This window comes from Grus americana, chromosome 6, assembly GCF_028858705.1.
Source record: "Grus americana isolate bGruAme1 chromosome 6, bGruAme1.mat, whole genome shotgun sequence".
Lineage (NCBI taxonomy): Eukaryota > Metazoa > Chordata > Aves > Gruiformes > Gruidae > Grus > Grus americana.
Genome location: NC_072857.1, coordinates 30628858 through 30650499, shown reverse-complemented (window position 1 = coordinate 30650499; position 21642 = coordinate 30628858). Strand labels below are relative to the sequence as shown.

The following is a 21642-nucleotide window of genomic DNA, read 5'->3' as shown; positions in this document are numbered from 1 at the left end:
TGTTCCAATGCTTGACAACTGTTTTGGTGAAGAAAGAAAATTTTCCTAATATCCAGTCTAAACCTCCCCTGGTGTAACTTGAGGCCATTTCCTCTTGTCCTATCACTTGCTGCTTGGGGGAAGAGACCAAATACCCACCAAGTAGCTCAGTACCTGCCTACAACCTAGGTTGTGCCTACAACCTAAGTTGTAGTTTATTGGCTAAAGTGCATTGGTAAGTGAGAGAATGTAATTCTGCACTGACTTGCTCTGACACCTTGAAAAATCATTTAACCTTTCTGTATCATTGTACTCTGCTTATAAAATGAGGATAAGATTAACTTGTGTGCAGGAGCTAATTGGTTTTGCCATACAATTTAAATGTCAAATTGTAGTATTCCTGCCCTCTATTGCTTAGGTCTGCATGATGGTGTGCCATTCCCTGAGATGCACCTGCCCAGCTGTGTTTGAGACCACTCTGTTACCCAGATACAGGAACTGATCCTTTTCACAGCAAGCCTCCACATTTAGTTGAGTTAACATAGCTAGGGGGACAGCTAACTAAAAATTAACGTCAGGGAACAAAAATGTAGGACAGGAATATATTATGCTGATGTTGCCAAACTCTTTATAATGTGAAATGATTGCCTGAGTGAGTGTGAGGCATTTTAGCATCTTCCAGTAACCTTGCCACACAAACCCAGTACAGGTGGCCTCAAGCTTTTGAGCAGAATAAAGACCAAAATGAGACCTGATGATTTTTTTTTTTTCCCTAATAACAGCATTTTCAGTCCGTCTTACAGGAACTAAGTATGGCTGTGGAGGAGGTGGCTGCGGTGCCTGCACCGTGATGATATCAACTTATGAGCCAACTTCAAAGAAGATACGGTATCCTTAACAGAAAATTTTGAAAACCACACAGAATTTTATGACTGTAGATACCATTTCCAGATATGAAACTGTAAAAACAAAACTGTAAAATCTGTTCTTAATAGGAAAAGAATCCAAAGGAAGGGTCACTTTAATCCAAAAGAGAAAGCTGTAAAAAATACTGTTAATTCAGCTATGTTGTAGATTTGCTGAAATATCATGCTTAAATGCTTAGTTTGCTCATATATGCTGATAGCTCCTGTGAGGAGCTTTCTCTTTAGAAGGCATACATTTAACACCCTTTGTATTGACCACTGGAATGTGGCTCCTATGTGCAGCTCTGTCACATGACCAATGGGAAGATAGGGCAGGCAGAAGTTTGAGTCTTACCAGCCCTTTCATACTGAACTCCCTCCCTACACCCCACCCACTGAAAAAAAGGACTTTGAAACTCAAAGCCAGAGTTTCATTAAGGTAAAAACTGGAATAAATTACTTTTAAATTGAGAAAACTCTAGTCAAATTGTTAAATGGTAACATGTCATTGTCAATTGAAAACTTCTTTATGTGGGGAAAAAGTCAAAATGTTCCAGTTGTTCCTTTTGACAATTACATTACATTGGAATGCAATGCAAATGAAAATGTTTAAAGTTATTTTAAGAACTGAAATTAAAACAGTCAGAATGACACTTGAAACATTTCAACTATAGTAAAGCAAAACATTTTATTGCTAATGATGAAAAGCTTGGAAGAATGGTATTTATTTTACATCAGAATTTCCTTTGGGTCCAAAATTTGATTACAAATTTGCAGCAGTAATTCTTTACTTCCTTCAAACGACTATACCAACCCTCTCTTCCTCATCTTCTTCCTCCAAAACACACTCGACAGGTTGCTTGTTGGCAGGAGAAACAAGAGGGCAATTAGAAAAGACTGAAGTATTATAAGGAAGATATAAATTCTACGGAACTGTCCTTATAGGTAACAGTTTTACTGGGGACAAGAGGTGCAGCTAGTAAGTGATCCTTTCTATAAAGCTTATTCTCTTCTCATCCCAAATGATGATAATGACTGCTTTGTAAGTATAAACTATGTCTTGACTGACTGCAAAAAAATACTCATGCATCTTTATTAAAATAAATAATATTCATGTTCTTTATTCTCCTTTATGTTCCAAAGACATTATTCAGCAAATGCATGCTTGCTTCCCATTTGCTCATTGTATGGTGCAGCAGTCACCACAGTGGAAGGTATTGGAAGTACAAAAACCAGGGTTCATCCAGTTCAGGTGAGAGTACAGTATCACTGTGTAAGAGGATTAGAAATTTATTCCTTTGTATGGGCTGGCTTGAGTGGCAGTGCTTTTAGGGCATGGGAATTTCATATGATGATTATTCTCCCTGCTAAATGATAACAGAAGACAACACAAGTTTCTGATGAGATATGGTTTGTGATGGATCTGCTTTAATACTGACAGCCTGATCAAATAGTTGGTGTGTAAGAATTGTTGGAGTGGATCAGGATGTGCTCTATTTGAGCTAATGGCACATCTTGGACAATGCCCCTTTAGCTGACGTTTTAGTATGAATGCAGTTATTCTTACTTGAGATTACTTAAATTGTTTTACTTAAAAAGTCTGATTCACTATGAAGATAACATTTAGTATGGCATCTCCCATTTAAGACAGAGTTTGCTAGGCTGGTGATGTACACTGGAAGATAGGCTGTTTGTGGTGTTTCATTTCAGGAAAGGCTGGCCAAGTGCCATGGCTCCCAGTGTGGTTTCTGCACCCCTGGAATGGTGATGTCCATATACACTTTGTTAAGAAACCACCCAGAACCGACTTCAGAGCAGATGATTGCAGCTCTGGCTGGTAAATATTGCCGCTTTTTGATTTGTGTGTATGTCGTTGAACCATTTCTTCGGATACTTTGTGTATGTGAGTGCATGTCTGTGTGAGTACATGTGCATGTATGTATGTCTGTATGTACTCTATACAAATTGTGCTTCCCAGCAGAGTTTCTACTAGATACAGACCTTGTATTCCCTGTCATTCTTTTTTTCGGGAAAATGGAGTTGTGGATTGTTTCAGGGACAGGTGTTCAGAACATCCCCATATATCTTTTGAAGTGCTTTAAATCAGATGTGCAAAAATGATGTCATATCGGAGAAGAACCTGCATCTGAAGGTCTCTGAGATCCTGTTACATCTGGAGTTCAGAATGTAATGAGCCTCACAGGACAGCCCCTTTGTGGTAGGAATAAAACAGTCGAATAAGGTAGAGAGATGCAGACCAATTTCACTAAGGGAAAGCATGAGCATTTATTGCAGGTAAAATAGCCTTCTGTCGTCTGTTGTGCTCTAGAGTCACAGTGGAGCCAGAGGCATTTCCTCTTCCTATGAGGTGAACTTAGATGGAGGTGTAATGCTAACTTCCTTCACTGCTAGAAATAGGTCAGGAGGTAGGAGAAAAACATTTTGAGTGGGTGAAGAATATTGTACAATGTCTTGTTCTCCTGCATACTAAGCTGTAGTCAGTATTCCCTCTAGAGCAGCCCTCAAGTATTTCATACTGCCCTTGAAACAATAGCCTTTTTCCTTAGGAGCTGCAGGGTCTTAAGTCTTGTGACACTGATTTTTTGTCTTTCGGAGAGCTAACACTTTTCTTTAAGTTTCAAAAACGCAAACCCGACGTTTTAAAGCTACATGCTTTAGAACAAAGCTTTTTCTTATTGATTTCCTTTTTTCAGGGAACTTGTGCCGCTGTACTGGATATAGGCCGATCCTAGATGCCTGTAAAACCTTCTGTAAGGTAAGAAGTAGTGATGATAGATTGTGCCCATTAGTGTGTGTGTATATATATATACAAACCATCCAGATTTTCATTAAGATAATCTCTTTCCTCTGTTAAGAGATGTAGGTCCATGTAAGGTGTATAGTGACCTAAACCATTACAAAAATTGGTTAACACAAATGAACTTGGTATCTAGCCTGGATTATGAAGAATAATCTGAAGTAACTCTTGTGTGTTTTACTGTGGGTCAGTACTGGCATAAATCCAAGCAGAATTTGGATCGATGTTCTTAGTAATTTATCATGTAAAGCAACATGTCAGCAACCTACAGTGAAAGAAATGGGAGAGTGAACAGTGCGTAGAAGAAATAATACAGACCACCTATGTGTGCTCTCACAAGGTCAACTGAATATCATATAGTATGAATTATTTTGTATTAAGGACTTCAACATCCAATGATTTTATGTTATTTTTGAATATCACTTCTTTAACACATAAGCCTTCCAGTTTAGCTTATTATTAGACTTCATCTAGAACTTTATTGAAATATAAAGAGACACTTTTATCGGCTTAAGCAGGCTTTAACTTATTGCCATTCTGGGCAATATTTCACTAATGGAATATTCCTACTGTAGGAGTCCGTTTGTTGTCAAAGGAAAGCAAATGGAAAGTGTTGTTTGGATCAGGAAGATTATTTGTTTGACAAGGAAGAGAAGGTAGGGGTTTAAGTATTTTACCTGTCCTATTTAGATATAAAACTTATAGAAAGAATATTGCATGGTTTTTTTCTTGTAATTAAAGTAGATGCAGTATACTCTGCCATTTTTATCCTCCACCTTATTCACCTTACACAATATTATTTGTAAAATAAGGTATTTCATTATTCCTCACAAGTACTTTGGAAGTATTTCTAAAAATTAAGGATTCTTTGTGTATATTTGTGTGAGGCGATGATGGGGCACATAGTTGGTATAAGGTAGATCTCCAGAGCTGAGATTTGAGCAATTCTTCAACTTCAGGAATATTAATAGTCTCAGCTCTACTCATACAATGATCATCATATTGTGCAAGAAATCAGGGCGTATGTGGAACTGTCTTAAATCAATGATCAGTGATGATCTGAATGTAACCACTGATCTCTTAGGAATCTGAGGCTTGAGTCTGACGAACTGATACACTCTTAAAAATTACAGTTATGATCGTAATTTTGTAGGAAGTCTCTTATCCGTATGAATGTTTGACTTTGTTCTCAATTTTCTTTCAATAATATCTGATCTACTTTGCTTTTTGAGTACTGTAGGTTGGCATGAAACCAGCTATTCTCATGCAGTAGGACTACTGGAAGCCTGTAGTTAGTCTTTCTGTTGCCTGCCTCTACACTGTCATTTGTGTTAGCAGTGAACTTTGAGAAACTAACATGAACACTTCTTTCACCTCCGCAGCTCCAAATGATGCATGGTAGTTTAGCACCAAATCCAAATGATAATGGAATTACTAATTTTCTACTCACTTCAGTGGGACCCTCATGGTTTGGTTTTGGTTTTGCTTTTTTTTTTTTTTTAATGGAATTAATGATGAGAGAAAATTCTTGGTCTTCGCTTGTTTTCTTTCTTTTTAAGGTTTCCACCAGACTATTTTCAACAGATGAATTCCAGCCCTTAGATCCCACCCAGGAGCTTATATTTCCTCCAGAACTAATGGTAATTTTTGCTGCTTATAGACTATTTTTTAGCTCTGTCTTTTCGTTACTAGTCCATAGTGTAGAACTCATTCTGAAGTCCTGCTTTGCAAAGATTCATCAGAAGAAATGTCATAACGTTTTAATATAAATCCAAAATTATATTTCTTTTTTTTTCCCAGTAAGCTTATTGAATATTCACATACAAAAAATAATCATATTGGGAAAATGAAGTTGTAGAGTTAGGTATTAGGTGAGAAGACAAAGTAACCTAAACAGCATTTTCAGTGCAGCACCTGAAGATACAAATGCTTCTCAGCAAACTGAATGGCAAACACTTTTTAACATTGGCAAAACAATGCATTTTCCCCATTTTGTTGCTTAATAGTTTTGTTGGTCTTTTCTGTCAAAATGTCAGCCTTACATAGCCACCCAGCCTGGGGAGTGTTTATCCCCAATGATTCAAGTATGACAAAGATAAAAGCAGCTGAAATGGAAAGTGTCAGGCATCCTTTAGTATTGACAGCAGTGTTTGCCCTACAAAAACTGAAAGCTGTTTGCTTTACATTATTGTCGATCTAATTCTCTGTAACTAGCTGACTGCTTTTGGAGAAAGGTTAATAACTCTGGGGCAGGGGTTCTTAACTGTGTAATTGTACCACCGGTAGTTCACAAGCTATTTACAAGTGATCAGTGAACAGTGCTAAAACAGCCAGAGACATCCACATGCATGCTTAATCTAGAAAGAGATGCTTGTTCCAGTGTCATCAGTGACCTCCAAGCAAGATAAGTGTGCAAACACCTCCCTAAGTATTTTTATCACTTTTCTAATAATTTCAGCAATTGCAGGATCTATTCCTATATTTTTTGCTTTGGGGCAATTTATTATCAATCTTGTTTATTAGCCCATTGGAATTAATTGAAGAGGTTTCACCCATGCAGTCTAGAAATTCACCACTGTGCAAAGAGCCAGCGTAACAGTTCTATTTCTGCACAATTTTGAAGGATTAAGTAGAATTGCCATTGTTTAAGAACTTCTTTTGACTTTCAATCTAGTGTCTACTAGACCTTTCACCTGTCTATCTATCTAAATATTTAAATATGCCATATTTACCCATCAGAGAATGGCTGAAAATCCACCAAAAAGAACTCTGGTTTTTCATGGGGAGCGAATGACATGGATTTCTCCTGTAAGCTTAGATGAATTACTGGATCTGAAAGCTGCCCACCCCAATGCACCTCTTGTGGTTGGGAACACCAGTGTGGGTATGTATACAGTCAGAATGGCTCCTGTTGCCATAGTTCCAGTGTGCATGGGAGAGGTGGGGCTACATTTGTCATTCTTTTTGCATTTTCATCCTTAAGCTTACTCTCCACTTTGTTGGAGTTGTAATTATGGAAAATGTCTTTTGTCTAAGTCTGTTCCTATCTGGTAGGACCTGAGATGAAATTTAGAGGCATATTCCATCCAATTGTTATTGCTCCTGCAAGGATCCCGGATCTGAATGTGGTGAAGTGCATGGATGACGGTCAGTAGACTTGACTTTGTTCAGACATAGGAGATTCCTCTGCAGTAAGGGATGCTGCTCCATTCCATAGTGCTGAAGGTGTGAAGTGCTGTGCAACTCATTCCCAAGCATGCGTGGTTCTTTCTCAGGTCAAGGTGGCTGTGGCCACCATCCCAGTGCACGATAGAGAGTTTTGTCATGACAGTGCAGTACTGACCAGCAATATTATCTTGGGCCTCATTAGTTGTAAGGGTGCAAGGGTAAATATTCTGGTAATACTGGTTCTGGTGCTAAGTCATGCAACATTTGCTTTGTGATCTCTGTACCATATTGTGCTGTATAGCAGAGAGACACCCATACAGAACCACAGAGAGAGTCAGCAACATTGCCTGCTTGTCTACATTAGGAAAAAGGCTGTGATTAAGCTGGCATAGCTAATATGCATTAACTAATCTTATTCTCAATCATAACAGCATTAATTATTGTAGCTTAAAAATTTTGCACCTCAATTTGTATATTTAAGATAAGCATGGATTTTTTTTTTAATTTAGACTAGGTTTACCTTTTAAATAAATTTTATTGAAATTAGAAATAACAACTAGAAATAGATTAAAACTTACTATAATAGCCTAAATTAATTAAACATAAATTACGTTGTACAAGTTTACTGCCAAAGTTTTAAGGAAAATCAAACCCTATATCTGATGAAAGTTACTTGCTCTGTGCGTGACGCCAATTTTTTGAAGTGCTAAACTGTATTTGACAGTTCTGTCATTACATTTAGAATATCTTTTTCATTTCAGATCAGTCATCCAGTTCTAGTCAATGACTGGTTTATTCTTAGCTGAAAAGTGGTTGAGAATTGAAAAGAAGCAGGGAGAATGTTTACTGCTTCTTTTAATCTATAAATAAAATCTAGTTATGACAAGGTGAGACTTATTAATTCTGAAACAAGATACGCAGTTTAGTTTGCCATCCAGAAATAGTATTTCTTCTCTTTAATCACATTTAAATGCAAAACGTGTTTTGATTAAATTTTTGGTTTAAATACACAAAATTTAGTATTGCTGTACTTGATTAATAAAAATCCATTTAAAAATTATATATCTTTTGATTTATATTTTTGATTGAATTCCAGTGTTCATTCAAAACTTCATACATTACATAAATAAAGCCTATGAATAATTTTTAATAGAAAGACATTATTTACCATTTTATAATATTGAAATTATTATCAAGTATAATCTTTAAAAAAAATCAAATGTGTAACTACTCAAATAAATGCATATAGTTATAGGTCGTCTTTCTAGTGGGGAAAAAAATCCCATATTCAGCATGTTCAGTATCAGGACTGTTTGGTTTTTTGCAAATACTGTGTACCCATGCCTTAGGAGAATAACTAGAATGTGCATATGCAAAGCAAGATCAAATTATGATAAAAATCATATTTAAAGATAGGAAGAGCCTGTTGAAAGCAGTTGAAGCTGACTCACCTTTGGTTGAAACATCACCTAAACATTTACTCTGTCAAAGTTGGTGCAAGGGAAGCAGTTGGAATGGGCAGCTGGAAGCAGAGAAGGGGTTTCCCTTTTAGTAGAAGTGGTAAGCTATTACCTCAGTTTCAGCACTTCCTGAAATTTTAAACTCAGTCTCCCGAAATGAAAGGTCACAGTCCCTTTAATATGCAAAGACCCCTCTCCTTACATCTGCCTGTATTCCACATGAGCAGTCCTAGCTCTACAGTCTGAACATAGTTTAAAACCCAGGCAATAAAGCAATGCGCACGTTACACTTTCATCATCTTTTGGTTCCAGGATTAACTCTGGGAGCTGCCTGCACCCTCTCTCTAGTGAAAGACATCTTGACCAACGCAATCTCAGAGTCCCCTGAAGAGAAGACAAAGGTTTTCTGTGCTGTCTTGCAGCAATTAAGAACTCTGGGTGGAGAACAGATAAGAAACATTGCTGTATGTTGTGCCTTACTTGCAATAACAATTGTAACACATCATAACAAATGTGAAATTGCTCCTGACCATATGTAAAACTTGCATTTTCAATTCTCTTTTTAGCAGTGTATTTTCTATCAAAACATCTTTTTTGAGCTTTTGATATGTATAAATTTATGTGTAGTCTCCATGTTTTATTGTCACTTAACACAAAAATGTGAAGGTGATGGAGAAAGGTGACATAAGTTTCTTTCTTTCAAGTCATTAGGTGGAAACATCATAAGTAGAAAATCAACCTCAGACTTGAATCCTATTCTGGCAGCCAGCAACTGTGTGCTCAATCTGGCTTCAAGAGGTAAGCAGAGATAGCCTGTCTCTGTAGTAGTGCCAGAGGTGCAGGATCCTATTGTATGGGGAGAGGAGAAGTAACAACAGGTGAGCCTTTGTTAAGGAACCCTTTTCCCACTCTCATACAAGATCACATCTGCAAGAGAAGCAATTTGCAAAAGAAGAACGTGTCAAAGATTCTCATGTTGAGGGTAAGCATTCAGACCAGCCAGATCACGTGTATTTCTGTGGGCAATGAATTATAAGTGCTCATAAAACCTCACAATTTGAGCAGCTGTATACTACCTCCCCACCTCCCTGGTAGTTTTTTTCTGTAATTGAATCTTTGCCCTGATTTTAAAATCACCCTCTGGCCCTGAGAAGAACTCTGGCTTCTCGTTCCTCATGGGTACTTACTTCTGATACAGGAGCCACTAGTCCAGCACCTTTTTCCATGCCCATTTCCTCAGTTTCCTTCCATCACTGTATATATACTCCTCTCTGCCTGCTCCTTTTCTTGTGCACCACCTTACCATTGGAAGGTGATGAAAGTATTGGTAAATGTGAGCTATCTGATGGCTTGGAATTGCATGCTCTCCCTTCTAGATGGCTTATGTGCTTCTTTGCCCTTGATCCAGACAGAGTGCATGTTGCTATTTCCGACTATATAGTGCTCCACTCAACATCCCCAAATACACGTTCTTTAAGGGGCTGTTTCAGATTCCTTGGGTTTCAGGATTTCTTGGAACAAATACACAAAAACTTACACTGTGTGATCTCCATGACTTCTTCCTACATACTTTGACACTGAGAGGAAAAATACCTGTCAGAATGTTGTTCTGACAAGGGGAAGTACAAACATTTGCATCTTCTTACTCAGTGATTCTAATGATGTGCCTACTTGTTTGACTGATGAATAGGATCACTGGTTGATAACTCTTTCTGTTAACCTGGCAGAACTTTACTGCTGGGAGAGGGGTTTAGGTATTTTCACAGGTTTTTAACATATTTCTTTACCTAACAGTAGTCAGTGAAACATAGGAAAAGTGGATCATTCAAGAAAAGGAGGTTGCAGAAACACTATTAGTTCTTAGTATTTACCTTAGGTCACAGTGTAAGAGGAAATGCACCCTCCTAGATCCTGGCAGGCTCACACGTGGGATTGGACAATAATCTTTATGTATGTAAACCACGTGTATTCTGGATGGAATTGCAAGGGCAAAAAAAACCAGAAACGCCAGTGCTGCTATTCTTAACAGTGTTATTTTTCAGATTCACACTTCAGCAAAATAAAATTCCTTTACTAAAGCTTTGCTGTCACAATAGTTATATTTGAGAAATGCAATTTTAATGCAAAATGATATTCTAGGATGAACAGGTTATGCTGTCATACTCACATTTAACGTGAAAAACATGAAGAAAATAATCTTGCTGTAAAGTGGCCAATCTTGAAGTATCATGTTCATTGAATGTGAGGGGAGTATTTTAATATACGAACCTTTTAAAAATGGCACAGAAGATTATCTGGTTATAGAAAGTCTTGGGATAGGTCAGGACTACTGCAAGATAAATATTGTCTAATAATAAGAAATCATTTCTTTAAAAATGCATTGAACCCGTTAGGTAGCATGTGCAAAGTACAAAGGACACAGAAGACTAGTAAAAAATACACTTTGAATTAATCTGTCAAACACACATGGTTAAATTCCACACTGGTGAATCACTGTGGATTTCCATCTGTACAATGTTTATGCCTCTGTGTTCTTGCAGAACAACAATGCTACTTCACAGTTATGTTACTGGTACAGTTGCAGTCCTACCAACAAAACTTGGAGCTTGTTTAATTAATAGAAATAATTATATGTCTTAAAATGTTGCATTATCAAAAGGCTTGCTAGCTTAAATGTGTAGTGATATTGGCAAACCTGATATAGCAAAGATGAAGTTAAGTCTTCAAAGGGCTCTTACATATTTAGGTTCCTTGCAGAATTTTGTCCTCTTCCCTTTTGAAAATCCCATTTTCAAAAAAATGACTTTTGCAGCAGTTCTCTCCCTTTCAGTTTTCTTCCTTATTCTTAATGTTTTAGAAGGAAAGGTAGTGATGACAGCAGCTGCAGAGATTTGGAACGGACTGACAGGAATGAGGATGGGATCATCGTGGCAGTATCAGAAGGGAGGATTATGGAATGGGGATTGATCTCAGGGCACTTTGTTAGGACTCTGGTGTTATGATACTATGGAAGATGGAGCAGTCATTTGTATTTATAGAGCATACCACTGATAATTTGTTGCGTAAACTCTGCAGTTATTATTTACTCAGGAAGGCTGCAGGTATTTATTGCCATTTAAAATATGGTTGATGTATGTTCTTTGCATGATTGTACAGAAGTTTCTGGATTTTGGATTTTTTTTAGGAGGAAAGCGACAGATTCCTTTAAGTGATATTTTTGCAGATGGAGTTGGTAACAATACCATTATGCCAGAAGAGATCTTAGTCTCTGTCCATATTCCCCATTCTAGGAAGGTAAGTTACTAGTTTATTTAGATTTGCTTTATGCAGAGTTAAAGACTATGAAATAAAGAGCAGGAGAGGTCATAATCCCTCTGTTTCAGTAACACTATTACGGCTCACTTCCTGAATTCCTTATATTTGATCCCATCAGTACTATACTATCTCCCAGTTTCAGCCAAAAAACACAACTCAGCAGGTAGTTGGTGATATATATATTCGGACAAAAGTGTACCCTAAAATGATGAAGGCAATAGCAATTGTCTGTATCACCTGCAGGAAGGGGTCTTGGACAAGCTGTCCCAGTCCTCACCAAGACAGGCTGCTCACTTGTGATATGGTTGGCAGCAAGCAGGTAAAGCATTGTCATCTCTTGAGGATTTTTCTTAAGATTGGACAAGGTCGTGGTGCTTCTGTAAATGTTGCTGAACTGAGTAATAGTCTTTAACTGGTATTGTGTTTGCAAGAGTGGATATGGAATCTTATAAGAGAATTATGGGTCATGTTATCTGAGTACTGAAGTTTGGCAATACTTCGAAACCTCTAAGCTTTTGGTCTTGTTAAAAATGCAACTTCACTCCACAAGATGTTTGTCTTCCAGCTACCTACTGTGAAAAAATCTAGATCATCTGAACTGTGTAGGTGATGGAGGATTGGGTATTGGCTGCTAGAAAATCAAAGATTGTAAAGCTACTGAAAGGTCTACAGAAGGAAGTGTACAGTCTTGAATGCTCAGGAAGTTGAATTTGTGCTCTTCAGTTTTCATTCTCTTGCTTCACATAGTGGAATAACAAGTTCTGCTTTCAGATACTTAACATTTCTGCAGGTTACCCACTTCTGTCTGATCTTGCTCAGGGGGAGTATGTCTCTGCATTTCGACAAGCACCAAGACGGGAAAATGCTCTCCCAATAACTAATGCTGGGATGAGAGTCCTTTTTGAAGACGGTACAGACATAATAAAGGATTTAAGCATTTTCTATGGAGGTGCTGTCTTGACCACAATGTGTGCAAAACAAACCTGTTGGACACTGATTGGAAGGTACAATTTCTCTGCCTTCTCTATATCTCTGAGAGCTTGGGTGTACTTCCTCGGAGCATGAAAGTACAGAAAGATTTCACTTGCCTGGTTGATGCCACGTATATTCAAGTGAATGATCTGGTTAAACCTTAATGATGACTTTTCAGGATTGTTACATTTTGGAGTCTGCACATGGGTGCAACTCTGGTGTGGAATATGCAGAGAGAAATGAGGTAAGCGCTATGAGAAAGGCAGATGAGGTATACATAGTCAGTTGTACACCTGAACCCAAGCATTGGTAAATGATGCTCTATCCATAGGTTTGATAATCCCCTAGTATCAATGTTCTTGAGTCCTTCAGTTTAGCTCTCATAGATACAAAGTTTGAGAACGTCAGATGTGCCTGATAAACTTAGCACAAGTCAAGCCTTAACCTTTTCAATCTCTCTTCATCTACAAGATCCTAATAATCTCTGAAGTTAATCCATCACATTCCATCCCACTTTGGAGCATCTTTCCAAGGTTTGGAGGGAAAAAAAATACAAATAATTGAAGCAGTATAAAACCATTTATATAAACGGAATGCCATTTAATATGTAACTGTTTCACTAGTTGAAGTACTAATTTTTTGCTGCTTTACATGATTAAATTTATTCTAACATTTATATTTTGATATCTAGGGTTGTATAACTATGGAGAATTAACTGTGTTGAGATAATTCAAGGAGACAGCCTTTTCAGAAAATGTAACAACTATCCAGCACCAATCAGATCCCTCGAAAGCATCTACAGTTTCATCAATATCATTATCCACATTGCTTTAAATATAGGACAGTATCTGCAGAATAGTGATAATCTGTAAAACTGCTAAATCAGCTTTTAAGCTGTAATAGGTTTTATGTATTTATTTATTTATTTTAAAAAGGCTGTCGTAGCACTCAATTCCATTGACTTAGGAGACCTCACTTGTGAGCAACATTGACCTACACTGTTTTCAAAATTGCAGACCATCATTAGAATCAACATTTTGGCTTCATTGTGAGCAGGATTATGCCTGTGGTCCATGGTACAAATGTATTACTGCAATTTGGGGTGGTTTTTTTTTTGAGTCCTGGTGTGAATGTATCTATTATTCTTCCTGACAGACACTGGAATGAACAAATGTTGGATGAAGCTTGCAAACTAGTTCTTAAAGAAATTGCTGTTCCAGGATCAGCCAGTGGTGAAAAAGTAGACTATAAGAAAACTTTGATAGTCAGTTTCTTCTACAGATTTTTCCTGGAAGTATTGCAGTCATTGAAGAAAATGGTAAATTAGTTTTCCATATCTGCTTTTGTGCAAGCAAATGAAAGGTTTTTTTCTGTCTGTTGATGTTTGCAATTTGTACAATGTGCTAAATATTGTCTTTGGGGTTCAGATCTACAGAAGAACGTAAGCACTTAATTCCCAAAGAGATTGATGAGGAGATGCCCATTTACCTTATAGGTGCTTGGATATCTCTACCTTGGACATTAGGCTTTAAAAAAAATTGAGCAGTGTTAATGCAACAGTATGTCATTATTGAGCTCCCAAACCCAAAGAAAACATACATGAGGTCTTACTCCATCTGTCTGTAGTTCAAAACATGAATAGACAGAACAGAAATAAAGGCTTTGGAAAGCAACTGTAGGTGTTAAACCAACCCTCCTTGTAAGAGTTGTTGACTGAGAGAGGAGGGCTCTAAAATGTCATGTCCCAATACATTCTGGTGTAATTTGCTAATTTATGTCTTAAATCTGTTCTTATGAGGAAAAATATCTCTTTTGCCTTTTTCTTCTGTGTTGCTTTCATTCCTCTGAATTACCATTACTAGGTAATTTACTATTACCAGGAGTGATTCTGTGCCAGTTTTTATCAGACTCTAGAACAAAGCTCTTCTGACTACCCTTGCTTTATGCTGCTTCCTTTAAACAAGCATATTTGTTGAATCCAATGTATTTTAAAATATTATTTAGTGAACTCTCAAAACTCTAAGTTATTTTAAAATTGTTATTTTAGAGCCTTTCTAGCTTGTGCAAGTCATGAAGGAATTTTCTATATAGAGAGTTTGTATTTGATGATTTTGATTGTTAGCTTTTTTAATTGGAATGTTCAATATGTGAGTTTTAGTAGTAATTCACTTCTTTTTCAGGATCCTTGCCACTATCTTGGCATACCTATGGAATATAGGAGTGTCCTACAAGATTTCCAGACCAAAATGCCCCAGAGTATCCAAATATACCAGGCAAGTAATTTTATTCTGACATTGTACTGTGCTCTGTAAGACTTGGTAAAAAGTCACACAGTTCAAGCATGACCCTTGCTGTGAAGCTCAGGTACAAATTTTCCAAAGGATTGAAGGCAACAGTCTCTTAGTGGTTGATTTTAACTGTATCGCAGTTAGAAAAACCTTGTATGTAAAAATAGACTTATATGGCTATACTCACTTCTTCTAAACAGTTCTCAGAAGATAAATATGCTGAACAAACTCCGTTGTCAGATTGCTTAAACTTGGTATATTGCAGTGTGCAACCCAATTGGAAAAAAATTAGAAGAAAATAAAAAACATTGAAAAGCCCAAGTCTATAGCTATCACTATAGTATTCCTGTCTCAAGATACACTTTTCTTCAGATCTCAGAGGGCTCTTAGGTCTTACTGTAGATTTAGAAATCAGGATGGAGTTTGTGATGGCTATCTGATCAAATTAACAAGAGTATTCAAGGAGCAGTCAGCAGTAGAGGGCAGCAAAGAACTGCTTTTGGATTTTCTGAGCTCACCCTTGTGACTGGATCACGGTGGGAACTCCTGCAACGATTTTTGTTATTTTGGTACCCTAAATACACAAGTAAAAATCTCAAGTTTTTTAAAACCTAAAGAAAAGTCAAATGAAATCTAGGTAAACATTTTTTTTTCGTTTTCAGATATTCTTTAGAATAACATTTTAGCTTTAAATATTTAAATTTGTTCAAGTTGTTATCTTCAGCTTCTGTCAGAGTTACCATAAAAAACTCAAACAGTGCAGACCTATAAAAGGGCCAGGATCAAAGGAACTAGATCTTTATGACTTTCAGCAATTTATTCCCCAACTACAAAAAAGTGACTAAACAACAGAAACAGAAACAATTTGTTATTCAGATCAGTTGGCACTGAGCAACAGAAATTATTCAGAAACCCAGAAAATATGGTTTTTTCACTATAAAATTTCTGTCTAACTTTTGCAGGTCCCTATCTTTTGTCTGGAGTTCTTCATCTGAATATTATTAAACTTTTAAAATTAAGAGGAAGAAAAAGAATGCATATTCTGAAAGATAAATACCTGGTCATTCTGTTACTAGAAAAGTTGGGATGGTTTGGCTGAGACAGACATTTGAGGAACTTTAGGCAATCAAGTGAAAAATGTCTGTTCTTGGCCTTGGACTAATAGCAGACATTGTGCCAGAAAGTGCAGGAGGTAGGAACATGTTGCCAGAACACTTGTGTGCTGGAAGCTATAGAAGAAAAAAGGTTTTGAGATATGAGCAATTAACTAGTTCTAAATGTAGAAAAGGAAAAAGTTACTGTGAACACTGACCCAGAAATTGAAATAGTGTTCTGGAAGTTGGCAACAATTAGTTGGTGTGGCAGAATTAACTGGCAACACTGAATTAACTTTCAGGAAAGAATTAGCACAATAAGGTTAATAAGGCACTAAATTCATACACAGGACCAATTCATACACAGGACCAAGGAATTCATACACAGGACCATACACAGGGAAGGAAATATTTAAACAACATTTCCTTACCGTATTTTTTCACTGATTTACGTTGATCAGTTGCAGTCTTTCAGCAAGGAAGACAAATCCTACAAATTACTGCAAATTGCTCAAAATACAACACCAGACACTGGTAAAATAGAGAGCAGAGTCTTGTGGGAATAATTCAGAAATTATCAGAGCTTCATGACACCAATCAGTAAGGGAGGAAACTGTCCTTCTGAAAAAGCGGTACTGTTTGTATCACTTTGATGTAAACAATTAAGGAAAAAAGTCCAAGTAGACAAACATGTGCGAGGCTCTTGGAAGGCTCCGTTAGAGAAGAAATTGAAGAAATGCCCAGGAGCAGCAGTCAGGTCCCGCATCCACATCTGTTTTCAGTATTGAACCAAAAGATGATAAAATGAACAGTTGTTCCTTCATCTGATTTTCTGATTACTAGAAGAATAACATGACTATCCTTTTTTAACTGTTTGGAGGTGTGGGATGTGTATTTTTGACTGTACAGGATGTAAAGCCAAGTCAGTCTCCCCAGGATCCTGTAGGACGGCCCATTATGCACCAGTCTGGAATTAAGCATGCCACTGGTGAAGCAGTTTACATTGATGACCTTCCTTCTGTGGATGGGGAGCTCTTCCTGGCTGTCGTCACTAGTTCCAGAGCTCATGCTAAGATTGTGTAAGTGTTCAAAGTGTATCTGAACAAATTGTTATTATGGATGTTGTCTGAGATTTTTAGAGCAGACTAATGAGTTATGTGTATACAGAACAGCACACCTGATACCCACGCTGGCTCAGGTGCTGGAAGCAATATTGTCACTCTAGTAGAAGTCTCTGGATTTAAGTGTCTCACTTACTGTACTAATAACTTTGAACGGCTTCTGGTCCATGAACCAGCCTAGACCTAGCCTAGGTGCGTCCATAAAGTGCTGAGCTGTGCAGTGCAAGCAGGCACTGAAACTCAATTTTACCAACATAGCTTTGAAATCTCAACTCTATTATGGAAAAAGAAAATTGTTCAAAATGTAGGAAATAGTGTTGCAACATTGCAGCAACAAGGTAGCAAAGCTCATATGAGGCCTTAGAGGAGAGGAAGATGGGAAGAGGATTTTGTTTAGAAAGAAAACTGTTTTCATTTATGTTTTTATACTGCCAAGATACACCTATTCTAGCAATTTGTTCAACATTCAGGCACCAAAATGCACATATGCAAGTTGTCTTCCCAGCATTCCAGCACCAAGACCTGTATCCAGGTTGTCTGGTCAGGATTAATTGTCATGACAGAGAGGACTGGTGCTGCTAGCTACAGAGTCCTTATTATGTTTCCTGAGTTATTCTTAGGTTGGTGATAGTGTGCTGGGTTTGGATGTGCTCTTTTTGGAACCATCAAGGAGCTGACATCACCCCCATCTCTGTGAGTCAGTAGGATTTATTTACTCTTCTTTGTCTTCTGATCTGGGTGTCCAGAGAAGACACCTGTAGATGTGCTGGGATCTTCAGGACCTGCTAAACTAGGTGCTATCAAAACATGCCATTCTTATAGACCTTCTGCAGTTCTTTTTGATCCTTCTACACCCATATATTCCCATTCATTCTCCATTTATACTGGTCTTGCCATTTCTATTATAATTTTCTACATGAACTTTCCATTTGTAGATGCTTATTTTTATCAGTTTGGTATCTGTGTAGGCTGTGAGGTCTTAGAAAGTTGCAATTGTAGCATCATAATTGTGAAGTGATTTTTATTAAATCAGCGCAGTTCATGCAGTCTAATGGGTCAACGATTTCCCTGTTGCATCTACAGTATTTCCTAAAAACAAAGCAGGATAGTAGAATTACAAATTGCCTTTGACCTGCACTTCTTTGCATGCCAAAGATAGAAGGAAGAGACATGTCTGAGCCTATGAGCAGATCCTGGCAGTACAAGAAACATACCTCTGTATTCTGTTCCCTTCCTCTGTGCAATGCTTTGTAAAACTAATGAATTACACTTCTCTCTTCCCATATCCCAATCAGATCCATAGATACCTCAGAGGCTCTAAAAGGACCAGGTGTGTTCGATATCATAACAGCTCAGGATGTACCAAATACAAATGAGTTTTACTACTCCAATGATCCAGAGATTGTATTTGCAAGAAACAAGGTATAACTACAATCTTTTTTTAACTGATTTTCTTCATTTTTACTGTTTTTCTTCAGATTTTTATAATGAAATTTTACTTGCTGACTCTTGAATTTCTGTTTTGTGTGTACATCAGGGAATCACTTTAGGTACATAACAAGGTAAATTCTTACAATTTTTTCCCACTCCCTTTTCAACTTCAGAATAGCTGATGTCCATTATATTCTGCCTAGAGAAAAAATACATAAATCAGAAGAATACAGATAAACCTCACAAAACCATCTGAGTTGTTGGAAGACTATATTTCATTGAAAGTTAGGCTCCTGAATCATTTATCCATTTTTGAATAATGTGTTAGCTTCATGGATGATCTAAAAAATACAAAGATCCTAAGTCAAAACAAAATTCTAAAAAGCAAACATGAATAGCAGTTACATGAAAGAAGAGTATCAGGAGCACATATGGGAATAATTAGAATCCACTGTTCTATTAAGTGATGTGTATTTTACAGGTGATTTGTGTGGGTCAGATTGTCTGTGCTGTGGTTGCGGATTCAGATGTTCATGCCAAACAAGCAGCTGCAAAAGTGAAGATAGAGTATGAAGTGCTGGAACCAGTGATCTTAACAATCGAGGTACTAATAATTTCTTTTCTCTTGCTTTTTTATTGTTTTATCTGTACAATTAATGGAAGCAGCAGTTCACACTCTTCACTTGCTTTTTAAACATGATTTTCTAAGGAAACAAGGTGAACATGAACATCCAATTAACCAGTCTGTCAGCCTCCCTGTAAATAACTGTTCAACCTTTTGGATAATTTTGACCACTTGTGATAGATAGGCAACTGTCTCAAAGGTATTAAGGTCCCACAAGTTTCATAATAATAAACGTAAGAGTAGAAAAAGAAGAACTCTTTTAATGTTCCCAGTGAGGAAGAGGCAATGAGCACACTGGTTGTTTATAATTCTTTTGGTAGTTACCAGTTGGTGAATCAACATGTGTATATTGGCTGAACAATCTGTTCCTGATTATCTGTAGCATTTTGTGTCTGTTGTCAGGCTAGCAAGCCAAAAAAGTTAGGCCGGAGACGTAGGAAGTGTTGGGGGAATGTGAGGGGAAAGATGTTAGGGATGTAGAACATTTTGGAAATGTGATGTGGGAGTCATAGGGGAAATGGACTTACACTGGCTTAATGAGATGAGAGGAAGTAAGGAACTAAGGACATATTTGCAGGGAACCGGTATTAGTTCTGGCAGTCACCTTACACCTTGTTTCCATAATGCGTGTGGGGTGTAACAGAACACTTTCTCTGGTATAAAAATAGAAGTAGTCTCTTTTTAAAGGCTGACAAATTTTACTAATATTTCATTACAGTTGAAACTCCCATGAAGTCTTATTAGAAATAAAGCAAATCATACTTAATAAATAGATTCTAATTTTACTTAGTTCTTGTGATCTCTTCCCCTCTCAATGGCATCACTTTTTGGATGATGTGGTTGCATTCTTGTTCTGTGCTAGATGTATGAGGAGGAAGAGCAGGTTGAATAAACCGAATGCATTTCCTTCAGAAACTATCATCAGTAACACAGGATATATCGGGAAAGAATTGCTGGAACTGAATACACAAACTCATCAACAATCACAGTAAAGTGTTGAAATACAGTTGTTCATTGACTTTGATAGCTGGTGGTTCAAATCTCTGAAGAGAATGGTGTTTCTCCTGAGAGTAAAACGCCACAACAAGCTGAGAACCTTTAAAATACTTTTTCTTTTTCTCCACTGCAGGAAGCTATAAAGCACAACTCGTTCTTTGAGCCAAAAAGAAAATTAGAACAAGGAAATGTTGATCAGGCATTTGAAACTGTAGATGATATAATTGAAGGTAAACTGCAGAATACATTTGGTGAGAAGTTATTGTCAGTATTTGAGTTTGTCTGTCTGTTCTTCAAGTCCCAGTTCTACCTTCTTTCCATATAGCCATTAGGCCTGAGAAAGCTCTTGGTCATCTGGAAGAAAGTGTGATTAAACCTAGTGTTCTTGTGGTCCTGCTACTACATTCAAGCTTTCTGCATCCTCTGTCCTTGAAACAGATTCACAGAATAATTAGGTTGGAAGGGGGTCATCTAGTCCAACCTCCTGCTTAAAGCAGGTTCAGTTAAAGCAGGTTACTAAGGGTGATGTCCAGTCAGATTTTGAATATCTCCAAAGATGGAGATTCCATAGGCACCTCTTCCAATGTTTGACTCCTTTCATTGTGACATTTGTTTTTCTTATATCGAGTTGGAATTTCTTGTGTTCGTTGCCTCTTATACTTCCACTGTCCATTTCTAAGAACAGTCTGTCTCACTCGTCTCTACACCCTCCCATTAGGTAGTTGTAGACAGCAATAAGATCTCCCCCTAACTTTTTTCTTCTTATGGATGAATAAATCCAGTTCTTTCAGCCTCTTTGCTTACATCCTCTGGTCCAGCCCCCACCCATGTTGGTGGCCACCTCCTTGACCTGTTTCAGTATGTCCATGCTATGTTTTTTATTGTCACCACTTGTAGGCAATATTGTTCCACTATTAATCGAGTTCTGTTGACGCCCCTGGAACAAGACCAATTTAATCCTGCAAGGAGTATCATCTGTGTTTTTAGTCATACAAGAAGCATCAGAAGATTTCACACTGATTATCATAATTTACATAATGATGGACAGTTAGTTCTTTCCTGGTTCATTTCTTCTGTCCTTTTCCCTCAGCAACACTTGTGTTTTTCTCTTTGGATCAGGGGAGATTTGCATTGGGGGACAGGAACACTTCTACATGGAGACTCAGAGTGTGCTTGCTGTTCCAAAAGGAGAGGATAAAGAAATGGATGTGTATGTGTCAACGCAGCATCCAGCAACTATTCAGGTAAAACAGAGCATCCTCAGAGAAAGTGGTTGAACCTGTGACAATAGAGCTTTTTAAGTTTGGTTTACAAATCCATCTTAACAGTTTAGAAGCAGTATGAACATGAAATTGCACAGCTGGATTATCCAACAACAGCTGCTTTGTAGTACTGCTATGTCCTGATAAACACTGACAACTGCACCATGAGGATAAGGAAGAAGTAAAAGTCTCATATTTCCCTTTGAAC

The 21642-nt window shown here is 37.4% G+C and overlaps 1 protein-coding gene across 4 annotated transcripts in view; it reads left to right on the top strand.

The window, feature by feature from the left end:
• Nucleotides 1-21642, top strand: part of LOC129207996 (aldehyde oxidase-like) — a 44347-nt gene that overhangs the window by 2558 nt on the left and 20147 nt on the right. For 3 of the 4 annotated variants that reach the window (XR_008577641.1, XM_054829970.1, XM_054829969.1), the window contains exons 3-21: nucleotides 771-867; nucleotides 2028-2136; nucleotides 2595-2721; nucleotides 3599-3660; nucleotides 4278-4358; nucleotides 5262-5342; nucleotides 6442-6586; nucleotides 6757-6849; nucleotides 8643-8794; nucleotides 9035-9128; nucleotides 11515-11624; nucleotides 12465-12649; nucleotides 13773-13935; nucleotides 14798-14890; nucleotides 16909-17078; nucleotides 18416-18542; nucleotides 19033-19155; nucleotides 20306-20402; nucleotides 21292-21416. Coding sequence is in view for 3 of the 4 variants with exons in the window: in XM_054829970.1 (XP_054685945.1) it covers nucleotides 771-867; nucleotides 2028-2136; nucleotides 2595-2721; nucleotides 3599-3660; nucleotides 4278-4358; nucleotides 5262-5342; nucleotides 6442-6586; nucleotides 6757-6849; nucleotides 8643-8794; nucleotides 9035-9128; nucleotides 11515-11624; nucleotides 12465-12649; nucleotides 13773-13935; nucleotides 14798-14890; nucleotides 16909-17078; nucleotides 18416-18542; nucleotides 19033-19155; nucleotides 20306-20402; nucleotides 21292-21416 (2234 nt within the window). In the remaining variant the exon portion in view is untranslated. The remainder of the gene's footprint in view (nucleotides 1-770; nucleotides 868-2027; nucleotides 2137-2594; nucleotides 2722-3598; nucleotides 3661-4277; nucleotides 4359-5261; nucleotides 5343-6441; nucleotides 6587-6756; nucleotides 6850-8642; nucleotides 8795-9034; nucleotides 9129-11514; nucleotides 11625-12464; nucleotides 12650-13772; nucleotides 13936-14797; nucleotides 14891-16908; nucleotides 17079-18415; nucleotides 18543-19032; nucleotides 19156-20305; nucleotides 20403-21291; nucleotides 21417-21642) is intronic. The other variant, XM_054829971.1, reaches the window with a different exon arrangement.